This window comes from Lissotriton helveticus, chromosome 8 (genome assembly GCF_964261635.1).
Source record: "Lissotriton helveticus chromosome 8, aLisHel1.1, whole genome shotgun sequence".
Taxonomy (NCBI): domain Eukaryota; kingdom Metazoa; phylum Chordata; class Amphibia; order Caudata; family Salamandridae; genus Lissotriton; species Lissotriton helveticus.
This window is the reverse complement of record NC_136069.1, coordinates 354,499,091-354,514,345: the sequence shown is the minus strand read 5'-3', so window position 1 is coordinate 354,514,345 and position 15,255 is coordinate 354,499,091. Positions and strand designations below refer to the sequence as shown.

Genomic DNA, 15,255 nt, shown 5'->3' with positions numbered 1-15,255 from the left:
AGAATTCTTCCAAAACCACATGCAAGATTGTTGCTTGTTGTGATGCGTTACACAACATTGTCAAGAGAAAAACGCCTTCACATTGTACCAGATGACAACAGCTGTGATGAAGATGATGTTCCTTGCCCCTTCAACCACAAGATGCAGCAAGGGATGCTCAAGGAAGCCTGCGCAGAGCAGAAATCACATGGAACCACTTCTAAGGTAAAACAAAATACTGCACATTGATTAACAAATACACATTGACAATGTTTGCATATATAACAAAAAATATTCTATTTCTTCAAGGGACATTCAAATATAGAAAAAGTAACAAGAACTTGACATCAGACATATTTGCCAGATTCCAAAAAATATCCCAATTTGACAGTAATAAACGTTAAGGTTACGAACACTGTTCTGCAGGTATTTTTGCTTCCAGTGATCGTGTGTGTCCTTGAGCGTGCCCCATCCGAAGCTGCATCCTGTGCAAATGCCTATGTATCTTCAGACAATGATGCACTCACTGTTTTTGCTGGATGCCCCCTCACTGTGCAGAGATAGACTTTTCTCTAGAAGACATTTGTAAGGTCTGCATTAATTCCAGGGCACTTGTTACTATGTCCAAAGCCCTTCGCACCATCAGGGCTCAGTGTACAATTTCACTCGATATGCAAATTGTGTGGTGTGAGAAGACATTGTTGGCTGTGGCCAGTCTCTTCACCATTCTCCTATATCCTTTTATACTTGTAACCATGTGCTGCTGTTGATACCTTTGTCTGAATACTGAGAGCAGAGCACCACAAAATGCTCTGTTGGCCCAGTGAGAGCTCATGCTGATCGATATGTTACTGAAGGCATTGCCGATCCTAGGATGCAGGCCATCCACCTTGCTTTCCACTCCCAACGTTTTCACAGCTAGCAGTTGTTTGTGCTTCACTACTGTCGTGCCCACATGATGGCACTAGGACCCTGGGGACTCAGGGCTTGGGGACAGGGACACCGGACACCACATCCGGTCAGGGGAGAGGATCAGGGGCATTCAGGATCTGGACCTCGGGGCAAAGGGTCAGGGCACATAGCGCTCTGTACAGAAATGCGATCGTAAGAATAAAGGAAATGCCTGCTGGACCCTACCGTCTCCTGTGTACTTCATGAGGGTCTCCAACGTGACAACTGGCGATGAAGGCGACCACAGTGACCTGCGTGTCCATCGATGACAAGAGCGTCCCTCGTGTCGGGAGTGCACCGTCGTGCCCAGAGAAGAAGCTGACGTGAGTAAAACGAAGAAACGCAGCGACGCGGAAGCCCACCCCGACCGCTGCGAAGATTTCCCGATTGTGCCGGTAAGCGCTGAGTGAAGAAGCGCGAAGTTTAAAGGTCCGTGGCGCGAGCTCTCGCGAGAGTCTCGTCGGCCATTTTAGAATCAGGCACAAGAACCAATCAGGAGGCAGGAAAGCACCGGCGGCCATCTTAGAGTCAGGAAATAATCTGATTGGCCGCAAAGTCCCGCGAGACTATCGGCGGCCATCTTGGAACCAGGCAAATAGACCAATAGGAAGCCCGAACGGCTCGGCGGCCATTGGAAGGTCAGGAGGAGATCGATTTTCGAGGAAAAGTGCCGGTATTTCAGAAAGAAACACCCAAATAAGCACATTAAGAGACACACAAAGAAGAAAAAGGCTAATAAAGACAAATAGAGAGGCAACAAAAAGGAAAAGTGACAGAAAAACAGCACCAAGCACGCACAAAGCAATAGAAGCAAACAAAGTCTAATAAAGGCAATAAAGAAGGAAATAAAGAGAAAAAAAAGCCAAAGAAAACAAGGAAACACATATAAGAAGAGGGAAAAGAAGCAGAAACAAGAAATGGCAGACCCAAAACCAAGTGCGCAATATAGAAGACCACTGCCATTCAGCCTATCTGAACCGCAAACAGGGATAAGATGGGAGAAATGGCTCAGGCGTTTTGAAAACTATGCAGAAGCAACAGATGTCACAGCGGCCAAAAAACGAGGACTGTTTCTAAATCTAGTGGGTGATGAGGTCGAGGATCTGCTGGTGACACTGCCAACTGAGAACATTAACACCTATGACAAGCTAAAAAAATGCCTAACGGACAAGTTTGATCCGCAAAGAAATGTGGATTTTGAGAGATACGGCTTCACGATTGCTTTCCAACAGGCTGATGAATCACTAGACGATTTCGCAATGAGGTTGAGGAAACTAGTGACCCACTGTGAATGTTATCAATTCGATAACGAGCAGGCCATAAGACTACTAATAATCGCAGGCTGTCGGGACATAGAATTCCGAACAAGAATACTAAAAGGACCGATAGCCCTAGAGAACATCCTCGTACTAGGGAGGGCAGAAGCGCGAGCAACAGCACATGCACAAGAAATGGAATGTGGCAAAGGAAGAGGTGGAGAACAAATTCATCGGATGGCGAGCAACAACAAAACAGGAAACTGGAGACAAGACAGAGGCGACCAGGCAGGGAGGAAGCCGCAAGAAGGAACGTGTTACAGATGCGGACTAGAGTTCCCACACCGAGGCCAATGCCCAGCATTTGGCCAGACGTGCAGAAAATGCAATGGAAGAGACCATTACGCAAGCGTGTGTCGAGGAGCACAGTTCAGGAACGACCGTGGAAGAACGAGCAGAGGAAGAATGCCGACCCGGAGACACATCAGGCATGTCGAGACTGGAGTGAGAAGTTCATCCGCAGAGTCAGGGGAAGATTGCGAAGAAGAGAAAACAAAGGGGCTGTACCTCATGACAGACGTTAACACAGACTCAGAGGAAGATGAGGAAGAGTGCGATGAAACAATATGCCTGGTGGACAAGAAGAAAATAAAGAAAACGGAGTCGGTAACAATAAAAGTGGGGCCACACGATACCACATTTGTTTTGGACAGTGGCGCAACGTGCAATATCATGTGCGTCTCTGAGTATGAGAAAATGAAAATCAAGCCGACCTTGAAGCCGTCCCGAGTGAAAGTCTTCACATGGGGGGCAAAGCGACCAGTGATCAACCTGGGGAAATTCAAAGAAGAATTAAGATACAAGGATCAAAGACTAACGGAACAGATACATGTGCTCAAAGGAGACATCCCCGCGCCATGCTTGTTGAGCAACGTCACAGCACAAGTGATGGGGCTGATGGAAATGACGTATCACATGTCAGAAAAAAAAAAAATTCTAAAAGAATATCCCAAGCTGATAGAAGGGTTAGGAAAACTGAAAGGATGACAGATAACGTTACACATCGATGAAACAGAGAGAGAGAGAGAGAGAGAGAGAGAGAGAGAGAGATAGAGAGATATACATCGGAATATGCTGAGAGATGTGTGGAAGGATGGTCCCCTCACATCTCTTCGATCAGTCTCTTGGTCTTTTTGCATTCCCTCCTTGGTCGCTGTTCTCCGACGTCTGGTGATGGGTCTTCCTGCAATGTATCTCTGGTCGGTTCTTGCTTTGGCGTGTCTCCTTCTTCTTTGGTTTTCACTTCCTTAAAGTGGGAACTGCTTCTAGTGATCTGGTGTTGGCCGGCTGCAGCCGTGATCATGGGCCCATTCACTTTCACCACTTTTAGCGGATCCTTTGCGAACGCGCTGTCCGACAACTACTAACACAGATTTCTTTAAAGTAAAGAAGTCCCTCTGCCTGGGTTTCCCACCTCTGCCTCATGATGGACATCTGTCCTCCATGTAAGCATAGCCCTACCCAGCATCATTTCACCAGACATGCTTTGGTGTGCCCTTGTAGCAGTCTGTGCTGGAGGTCTTCATACAGATCTGGTTGGCTGGTGTGATGTAGGCTGGTGGATGTTTTAGGGCAAAGTGCTGTCTGCTAGATAGGTTTATGACCCAGGGCTAAGGGTTGATGTTTCTGTACTCTCAGGTGAACAGCTCATTTTCTCGCTCCCAGCTTTCTCACTCTGCAGTGCCACGGTATCTGTGGAAGAGTACCTGTGTCTTAGTTAGGTGGGTTGTGGACGTTCAATGCATGTCAGATGGCAGAGCTGTGGGGCTTATGTGTTACTGGTGTGCACTAACCTCTTTAGATACATGGGTGGAGGACATTTATAGTGAGACAATAGTTCATGACTTCATAATCATTGCTGTCATATTCACAGTATTACAACTCCCACAATACATTTCGACATGTATACAGAATGTGCGAAAGGACTGTTGTGGCACTTGAGGCACAGCGATCTTTAAGGCATTTCAAACATGAAAAAGACCTTTAAAAGTGATAAAAATTAGAGAGAAAAATGCATCACGTGAAAACAAACCGAGGATGAGGGGTATTCAGAGCCAGTCCCAGCAATAAACAACGCCCTTAAGCAAAAGGAAGGGCACAGAAGAGGGGCAGATCTTTAAATAATATACAAATATAATAGATACTTGTATAAACAGTAAGAAGGAATAAAGTGCTAAAAGTATTCCGTATTTTCTGGGCAGTCAAAAAAAGATCATTTATTTGGATGGATAGTATCAAGAAAAGGAAGCTAATTTTTTCATACCATGTTATTGATTGTTGTCTTCTTGTTACGGAGGAAGAGATGAGGGCATCATAAGAATACTTTCGCACTCAAAACCTCTGTTTTAAACTTCACTGGGGTCTCAGAAATTCTCCCAAGTAGCTTACCCCACAGCCAATAACGATTGAGTCTCTGTTTATGCATTCATCTGAATTTTACTAAAACTTTCTATGACTTTTAGCAATCATATTTGGGACAGGATTTTCCTGGAGAAAAAATGTAATCTTGTTTGTAGGCCTTCCCATGGTTAGTGTCTTCATTTTTAAGGCAACATTGTAGTTGTCTTGGAATAAGGTTTTGAGACAACAGGCTTTTGGCGGTGGCATTCAGTGTTACAACTACCAACACTGGTATTTGCCAAATCCTTACTATTTTTATTGAAGGGAGAAACAACAAATTGACAACATTCAACCAACTATCTTTTGCAATTATGTTTACTTGTGGACGCCCCGTTTTGGTGACACTGAATGAGTTACAGTTGTGTTAAGGATTGTGAGAGCAGCTTGACAGGAAACTGAGTTGGATATGGTTAGGGTCATGGCAGATGTTACCCCCAAGACATGATCCTTCGGACGACTAGCACCTTAGGTGAAGTCCTTCAATAAAACACCTTTGAATCTTTTTTGCTGTAAATTGTTTCAGTATTGTCAGACAAGTACATTATATTATGGCTTCCAGTTGAGTCTACTTGGGTACTTTACTTTGCTCCATGGATGCTTTCTGAAGCTCTCCACAGAGCCTCCTGATATTTTCTTTTGGAATTCATGATTTGTGTAGTAAATCGTCTTTTCTGCATAGTCACCACAGATTTCTGACTTTATGCACTGTTACCCCTAATCAGGAGTAAAGAGCTTGGGCTCCCCCTTTAAACAAGAGTAAATTGGTGTATCCCTAAATGACATGTTTAACTTGCATATAGTATATGATATAGAAAATGTACCCAGGGTCTGGACACATCAGACTCTTTTGACCAACTGCGAGAGGCCTGGGGAATAGACCTGAGCATTCCCAAAGAGGACGACTAGCGGAAGGCCCTGGGAGAGGGTTGGACCGTTCCTCGCTTTGGAACGGCCTATCTTCATGGGTTGGGCTTCCCTCAAAAAAGTGGGGCAATATGAAGACCCATATAGGATAATTTACTTTGAGCCATGCATTGAAAGGCCCTAGCCACTCAACATGGATATATGAAGGTTGGAGTCCCACACAGGTTGAGATGTGGGAGAAAATTAAGGAGGGGTCGGGGTGGAGTGGTATATTAGGGATTATGCGCATTTTGTGGTGGCTGGGCACCATACTGAAGGGTCGGCTATGTTCCAATATCTGACTTATTATATCGGAAATATCGGAGTAAATTCCTGTAATACTGTCATATGTACATAGAGAAGCATGGTTCCTGCTAAACCATTTGAGTTACATAATGTTATACTTTTATTCTGCCTTTGAGGAAATCTAACAAAGGAGACTGCATGTGTATCCACCTTCTTGAGGGCGCTATGTTAACAAGTGCAGCTGTGGGACAGCCTCCAAGCAAGGGACATAAGCTTGGCCGCACATCGGTAGGTTTTGTCCCCACTGCTGACCCTCTCTGCTATATTCTATTGGGTTTTCTTTATTATCCACTAACGGTTACTGTCTCCACTCGCAACCACTTCTACTACGTTCTCTTAGGTTCTCACCATTATTCGCTGTAGGCTGGTGTTTACATGTAATTTGTTGTTGTGCCTGCACGGCGCCCACATATCGCCGAGTGTGAGAGCGCCATAGACAATTAATACATTAATAAGAAATTACACAAATAAAGAACACGAGCAAGGCCTTCGTCCACGAGAACCTGTCCCCCTCCGAGTGAGTGAGGGTAGGAGCAGAAATACCATCAGTGTTTCACTTACGTTTCCGAAGTAATATCAATACAGGAGGCCTGGCAGGAAAGCTTGATACGGATTATGGCATTAAGCTAGACAAGAGCAAGGGCAAAATGGATGTGCATGCCCCAACGCCTGCCTGGCTGGATGGATCAAAGTTGTGCCCTGCAAGATGGCTGAATAGCAGTGCAAAAGAAAGTAGTGAAAGTGAATCAGTGAACAGTAAAGCAAAAGAATTATTAAGATTGGGTAGTGACAGGGGAAAAAACATTTATTCTGTACCCCTCCAGTCCCAAAGTCTAAAAAACAGTGCAATAGTAGTGTAACTAAATAACTACTATGAAGTATCTTAGGTCGACATGTTTCTGCAGACTACTGGAGCCAGGTGGTCTCCCGCTGCTTCTTCAGGACCATTTAATGCTACTGCTAGAAACGAGAAATTGATATCACCTTAAGACGTGATCTGTTACCATCTTCCTGACTTCATGGTACAAGCGTCCAGGGTGAAAAACCAGATACATACAAAAGAAACAAAAGAGACAAACAGGGCACTATTAGTGTATGCCTGAATCGTAAGGTTGGTACAAATCCATTAGCTGGCTGATATATGGGCAGCCGAAACAGACAGTTTGAACTTGTCATCGCATTCTCCTGCTCACTCACCTTCTTAGCAGGAAGGAATTACCCCACCTCACCTGGCTTCAGCTCAGGTACATGGAGCACCGCTCTAGCGGAGGGAATAAAAAGGTATTTACACTAAGGAAAATACAAAACCATGAAACAGCAGTGATTGATCTATCTGTAACGACCAACCAGTCAATACTGAATGTCTCCCCATGTGTTTAAATATGGGCAATTAATTTTAGAGACTTGCCACCAAATGTTGCTTAACGTGACCAGTCACTCGCAAAGATGCAGCATTAGGGAACGGGAATGTAGATGTTAGGAACAACCCGTCGTCCCTTAGTATGACATAGTTTGCGGATATACAGCTTGTAATCTTGTGCTCACGTTACCGCTATCATAATTTGTGATGGCAAATGGCTCGCTACCCTTATGGTTAAACTAGAGTCGTGAGATCATATCTGCCGTAAGGCTTAAACTCCAAAAATCGGGGCGTCTCAGTCAGCGTGCTCTCAATCGACACTCGCAACTCCACCATTTCGAGTAACCGTTTATATCAAACATGCTGAGCGTTATGTACTGACCTCTCCGTCGGTACCCCGGACGTCCCTCTGGGCTGTCTGTTGGGGAGGTACCGGCGCGGCGAGGAATCACCTGTTTAATTCATTCCGACGACGGCGTCGCAATAACGTATGACGTCATCAAAGCGAGCCGCGCTCGGAAAGATGGGTAGTGTAGTTCTACTGGCCGTCGATAGTAGTTATTGCCAAAGAACACGATCTATTTGCGAGGAAGGGGGACAAATCCAAGCCATTAGTCCTAACACTAAGATAGTCGGACAGTCGCCTGTACTAATGAATTGGGGTATTTATAATAACACCTTACCACTTTATAGGACCCATCAAAAGCCTTACTTATTAAAAGATCTCAGTAACAGTAAAGGCTGTGAGAGACCAAACCGACTGTAAACGCACAGGGAATCCCATACTGAAGGATGATAATTCGGAACCCCTCTAATTATTAAATTAATGTTAACAGTGTGCTGAGACCATGATAGTGTATCCAAGAGAACTCTGATCTCTTGTGGCAATCAGCGGCAGGAAGCTCTAATGGTGTAAAGCTAAGGCTAGAGCACAAACCAATTAGAGCGACATCCAGGGGATATCTTCGTTTAGCCCTATTTTGTCCGTCTTAAGCCTAAACACCCATTTTTGTTCGCACCTGAACAAAAAAGAAGAGGTATCAACCCCAGATGGAATCAGTGGTTGGTCCAATACTGTCCAACGGAGATCAGTCGGTAGGTGTCCTACTTCTAAGAAGTGATTAGTTAGTTTAGTAGCTTGTTTCGAACACCTAACCGAACTCTTATGCTCCGAAATCCTCACCTTAATTTTTCTGGTTGTCATCCCTACATACTTCTTGTTGCAGGGACAAGTGATCAGATAAATCAGGTTCATGCTATTACAGTTGGTGAACCTTCTTAACTGCCAGGGGCGATCTGTGCCTATATCGATGTTCAAAGTTTTTGTTGTTTGTGGGCAGGCAGCACAGCTGCCACATGGATAGTGTCCGGTGACAGCTGGCATGTCCCAGAGTGTCCCTACAGCTCGGGGGATGGTGTTCTTGGGTCTAGTATGGACTAACTGATCTCTTAGACTCTGTCCCCTTTTAAAAGCGAACAAAGGAGGTGGTAGTGTATCAGTGCCCGTATTGAGGATTTTCCAGTGTTTCTTCACAATCCTTTGGATTTGGTTGGATTGTGCACAGAACGTGTGTACGCACGTAATCCGTTCTTGTTTTGGCTTCAGGGGCAAAATACCCAGCAAACTCTATTGTTATTCGAGGCCCTTTTCTTGGAAGCACGAATTAGATGTTTAGGATAGTTTTTCTCTATTAGATTCGCCGCCAAGGTCTTAGAATGGGCCTCGAAAGCAGATTTAGTAGAGCAATTCCTCTGAATCCGGAGAAATTGCCCGTAGCCTGAAGGATTGACGGCAGCGGCCCCTTCTCCCTGAGAAAACAAAAACGCGAAGAAAGACGTTTCTACACTCTGAGCGATCCCATTGTTTACAACTGACAAGGCGATGTGTATACCTCACCGAGGAACACCGTCTAAAAATCATAGGAGCACACAAAGGCCTACGACCAGACGGCATAGATGGCATCCGTCTTTCAATGCTCTCTATCTCACCTTCCTGAAGAAGACCCCAACATGAGGCGTGAATAACCCTTTAGTGTACACGGGGGTCGAAACGTAGAACTACGCCAATCTAACACACCATAGGATCAAAATGAGGAATTGATTTATGCCTATGTGTGATGCAATTTGGGAACTTTTTTCATACATTTGATTGTAAAGGCGTCTCTGATTTTAACGCGATGTTCTAAAAAGTCACAGCACCTTTACCCTGTCCCTCACATTCTCCACACACCCTTTCCCCTCCTCACAGAGAGCACCATGTATGTAATGATTACACAATTACATTGAAAAATTCCGTTGCACTTGATTGAAATTGTTGCAAAATCATGAAAGAATAACCTTGCAAAAAATAAATGCTACTGAAGGTTTCAAATATTATCATTTTTTCTAAAAAAAATGTAATCTCAATTATTTAAGAGTTTGTGGTGCATGTCTGCTTAAAAATAAATTTAAGTGAGTCTTGGTAATAGAGACACCAGAACTCGGACCCAATCGTTTTTGTACTGCTCTATGGACCCAGGTCTCCGAGTGTATAAGGGCCCACCCCTTTATTACTCATAGTACATAACGCTCAGCATGTTTGATATAAACGGTTACTCGAAATGGTGGAGTTGCGAGTGTCGATTGAGAGCACGCTGACTGAGACGCCCCGATTTTTGGAGTTTAAGCCTTACGGCAGATATGATCTCACGACTCTAGTTTAACCATAAGGGTAGCGAGCCTGTTGACATCACAAATTACGATAGCGGTAACGTGAGCACAAGATTACAAGCTGTATATCCGCAAACTATGTCATACTAAGGGCCGACGGGTTGTTCCTAACATCTACATTCCCGTTCCCTAACGCTGCATCTTTGCGAGTGACTGGTCACGTTAAGCAACATTTGGTGGCAAGTCTCTAAAAGTAATTGCCCATATTTAAACACACGGGGAGACATCCAGTATTGACTGGTTGGTCGTTACAGATAGATCAATCACTGCTGTTTCATGGTTTTGTATTTTCCTTAGTGTAAATACCTTTTTATTCCCTCCGCTAGAGCGGTGCTCCATGTACCTGAGCTGAAGCCAGGTGAGGTGGGGTAATTCCTTCCTGCTAATAAGGTGAGTGAGCAGGAGAATGCGATGACAAGTTCAAACTGTCTGTTTCGGCTGCCCATATATCAGCCAGCTAATGGATTTGTACCAACCTTACGATTCAGGCATACACTAATAGTGCCCTGTTTGTCTCTTTTGTTTCTTTTGTATGTATCTGGTTTTTCACCCTGGACGCTTGTACCACGAAGTCAGGAAGATGGTAACAGATCACGTCTTAAGGTGATATCAATTTCTCTTTTCTAGCAGTAGCATTAAATGGTCCTGAAGAAGCAGCGGGAGACCACCTGGCTCCAGTAGTCTGCAGAAACATGTCGACCTAAGATACTTCATAGTAGTTATTTAGTTACACTACTATTGCACTGTTTTTTAGACTTTGGGACTGGAGGGGTAACGAATAAATGTTTTTTCCCCTGTCACTACCCAATCTTAATAATTCTTTTGCTTTACTGTTCACTGATTCACTTTGACTACTTTCTTTTGCACTGCTATTCAGTCATCCACAGACACATTTTCCTCCTGATATGTTGGACATAGATTAGGCTTATAACATCTGCCAATCTATTGTGGACATTCGACCCTCTAAACGTGATGGTCCCCAAATGATGAAGGGCGGTCTCGTGAGTTGACTGATGGGAACTCGCACATTTAGGTGATGTTCCACAGGTTAGTTCACATTCACTACCTTCCTTGGTATTAAGGTTCATACACAGATACATACTCGTTATATATATATTTTTTGACTTACTGCTATCTTGTGTTGGTGTATTCAAGTAATTAGGGGTCATAGCAGTTTAGGTCGATAAACTTTCCCCTAGGACCCTCCACTCCCGGTGTTTTGGTGCCCTGCAAGATGCCATAATTCCGTGTTGTGTCATGAAAGCGTTTATCCATAAAACGTACCCCTCACACTCTATATACTGACTGGTATTAACTTCTGGGTATTTACAATTATCAAAATGAGGCAATGTATATTTTATTAACTTAATTTTACTAGTCATTGAAATAGGTGAACATTCGACCCATGGGCTAAACCAAGCTCAGTAGTGGCAGTGGAAATTATGCATACACAGATTATTTCTAAAAAGTGACCCATGTCACTTGGCGTAGGTCAGTATTTTTTCCTTCGACGTATCAGAATGTGGATGCACATGCTCACCCTACCTTGTGGTATTCCTAAGTAGTCCCTTCGGTAAGTGGAGCGGTATTGTTCTTTTATTATTTCCTGTGCCTCTTCAAGTGACGGTGGCTTATTCCATGGTGAGCGGCTGTCCACAGAAATATGTTTTTCTTCCTTAGGAAGTCTCCAGGTCATAAAACCCTGTGATAACACAAAGAACAACCACTGTCAAAGCGGATAGGTCTGGCTTTTTGAGGAATGGATTCCAAGTATGTAATACATCCTGTAAAAAAATTAATCTTACTACCCCCAGCTAACTTTGTATTTAGAGTCGCTGTTGTGAAATATCAGACCTCGGCATCCAACATTAAAGTTCAGTCCCGATGCTCAACCACCACCAAACATCACCCAACCTGTAGATGCCGACGGCCCAGCTTCACTCAACTTTCAATCATTCTCGTAGAGTCTAAAGACACCAGTAGGAATCAACACAACGTTAATATCTGGGAGGGAGAGCAAACCTTCTATGGCTGAGTGTCTTGAAATTATATCTCCTTTGACAGAAGCTGAACTCAGACAAGACAGAGGTCCTCATCTTCGGCTGCACCCCCTCGTCCTCAGACAACTCCTGGTGGCCAACGGCACTAGGAGCACCCCCCACACCCACCAACCATGCACAGAACCTAGGGGTCATCCTCGACCCCACACTCTCCATGACAAAGCAGGTCAACGCCGTCTCCTCATCCTGCTTCAACACCCTCCGCATGCTTCGCAGGATCTTCAAGTAGAAGGATGGTCACCCAAGCCGTCGTCAGCAGTAGACTGGACTACGGAAACACACTCTACGCAGGAGCCCCGGCCAAACTTCTGACACGACTCCAAAGCATCAAGAACGCCTCAGCACGCCTGATCCTCGACATCCCTTGCCGCAGCCACATCACACCCCACCTGAAAGATCTGCACTGGCTCCCCATCAACAAGAGGATAACCTTCAAGCTCCTCACCCACGCACACAAGGCACTCCACGACACCGGACCAGCGTACCACAACAGACGACTCGGCCTCTACACCCCTGCCCGCCACCTCTGCTCCGCAGACCACGCCCTCGCCATCGTCTCCCGCATCTGAAGAGTGAACACCGGCGGCAGATCATTCTCCCACCTCACCGTCAAGACATGGGACACACTCCCCATTCGCCTCCGACAAACCAAAGACCTTCTAACCTTCAGGAGACACCTCAAGACCTGGCTCCTCGAACAGTAGCAGCTTCCCCCCCCCCACCCTAGCACCTTGAGACCCTCACGGGTATGTAGTGCGCTTTACAAATGCTATAATTGATTAATTGATTGATTGATTCAGGCGACTATCACGAAGGTGTTTAACACGACTATCACGATAGTGCGTGCAATGTTCCAAATCTCCTATGCTTAATTAGGAGCATAACAGAGAGAGTTTTCTAGTCCCAGCCCTCTTCTAGAGTATGGTCTAAACTCTCTCTCTCTGGTTAGAACAATAATGGCATCTGGTAAAATAAATTTTGGCAAACAATGCTTCCTTTTAGATTGGGGTTTTATTTAGACACACACTTCCAGGGAGGGACTGATGTTGAAAAGGTCCCGATCCACGTATCCAACCTATGAGGACCTTAGGCTTCTTCTTCTGACCTAAAATGGAAAACTAATGATGCCAAAAAGGTAACATCATGCATTCAATTGTAGCATGCAAGGGGAAGTGCAAGTCTTGCTCTGTACTATGATCAAAGATTTCCCAAACAGCAAAGTGTAAACGTATGTGTCAGTGAACCATATTTATGCGACATGGCAACCGTACATGCCCACACATCTCTCACTCATTTAAATGTAATCATAATTTCACAGTATTTCCACTTAAGCTATCTAAAGTACTGTATTTCTCTGTCATATTAATACATGAACTTTCGTACATCCTGAGCTCTTATCGCCCCTACCACCACTCCCATCTCCTACTTCCTGAATCTGGCTTGCAGAGTGCTTTGAAGTGCCTAAACGCTGCTTAAGCAACTAACATGCCATAAAGTTGGGTCAAAGCCACGGGAAGCCTGTCACTGACCCGGAAACCATGCACACCACAATCAGAAACACTACAGCTGAAGGCACTGAATTTCTCTCTTTCAGAAAAGGGATTTTTGACTGCACTAGGCGACATGGACATAGACATCCAAAGTACAGATGTAACTTGAGGCTGAAAACCAATTGCTGTGTGTTTTTTAAAGAATTAAAGACTTGTGAGTGGAAGGTACCACTTTAACCAGAATACATTACCCAGATGATGAACGGTTGGGTTGATTTTTCCCTTGCTGGTTTCATAACAACCAGAAGCTGATCCTCAAAGACTGATTACTAAATTAGAATGGATGGATTTGTTTGTCTGAGGAAGGTGGCAAAATCAAGAGAATCAACAAAAAAATGTGTGAAACATTTGTAATTGCAAAAGACTGCTTAGGAGTAGCGCATGAATGGAAATATATTCCTATTATGTGTGATGGATGTGTCATTTTGAATGTTTGCATATTTTGTAATACAGTATTAGAATATGTTTTATAGAAGTATCTTCTTCTTAAATATGGCATGGTCGATCCGGACCTACCTTTTCAAGAGCACCAGATAATTGGAGTAAGAACTGCATGACAAGAACTTGAAGAACTCTTGGAGAGCAATTCATGCTATACTGTAGCAATGGGAAGGCCCTGGAGACTGCACAGACTATGCAGAGACATGAAAACAGGAACAGAGACAGGGTGTGGTGGACACAACCAGAACCAGGCACAAGAACTCTGGGAAACGGACAACTAATAGGGCTTTTAGGGGGGGGCGGCTGACCAGCGGGAGGCCTGCCCCTCCCGGGGGGGTGGGCCGGGAGGGGGGGAGCAGTCAGCACCTCTGTTGGGCTGGTTGGGCTGGTTGGGCTGGTAGCTTAGTTTTGGGCTGGGTGGGCTACTTTTGGGCTATCTTTGGGCTGCTGCATTATTTAAACGGTCATTTTAGGGCACTATCCACCATTTGGTGGTAGTGACCCAGCAGCCGGTTGTGGGTGGTCCTGTGGGCGATTTCTTTTCCCTCCCTCCCTCCCAGTGTTTTGGTTCTGTCTAGTTCTTGGGGTTTAGCGAAGTATTGGATTTATCGAGTGGTGGCATATTGAAGGGGCTCTGTTGGGAGTGGGTGCATCGGGAGCAATTTTATTGTAAGGGGATTTGTCGCTAGAACAGGTGCTGGTGTGTTGTCAGACCTTTGGGGTGGCGGTTTTTTCTAAATACTGGGAGATTTTAGGAGGTCTGGTTTTACCGTTGGGGTAGGTACAAGAAGTTATTTAGTTAGGTAGATGGGAAAGTTGGCAATTGCAGGTGTGTGTTTATAATTGTTGCATGGGAGATCCATGTTTAGGGGAGGGATGGGGGGTATGTTAGGAAAAATATATTTAGCGAGGTTTAGTTTTATACGGCACAGGCCAAGGGATTTATTTGTAAGGTGCACCTGCTTCCAATAAAGTGGCCTTTTTCACACCAACAAGCTGGTCTGTGGTTTGTGGTGGGGCTGCCCCCCCCCACCCCCCTTTGTGGGCTCAAACACTTATATTGGAACATAGGTAGAGAGGGACACTGACATTAGGACGCCGACAAATTGACAGAGAGAAATCAGTACAATGGCAAAGAGTCATCAAATCAAGAGCACTGACAGGGTGACATATATATAGGGGCACTGGCACATTGATTTATGGACATGCACATTGACACTCGTTTTATAAACTTTTTTTTAGCAGAATTGTATCAGACGATCTTACCGGAAATCAAACCT

The 15,255-nt window shown here is 44.7% G+C and overlaps 1 protein-coding gene across 1 annotated transcript in view; it reads right to left on the bottom strand.

The window, feature by feature from the left end:
- The window catches only part of TEX26 (testis expressed 26), a 118,393-nt gene that overhangs the window by 27,039 nt on the left and 76,099 nt on the right, over positions 1-15,255 (bottom strand). Inside the window, exon 5 of the mRNA XM_078655999.1 lies at positions 11,470-11,626. Coding sequence (XP_078512125.1) covers positions 11,470-11,626 — 157 coding nt within the window. The remainder of the gene's footprint in view (positions 1-11,469; positions 11,627-15,255) is intronic.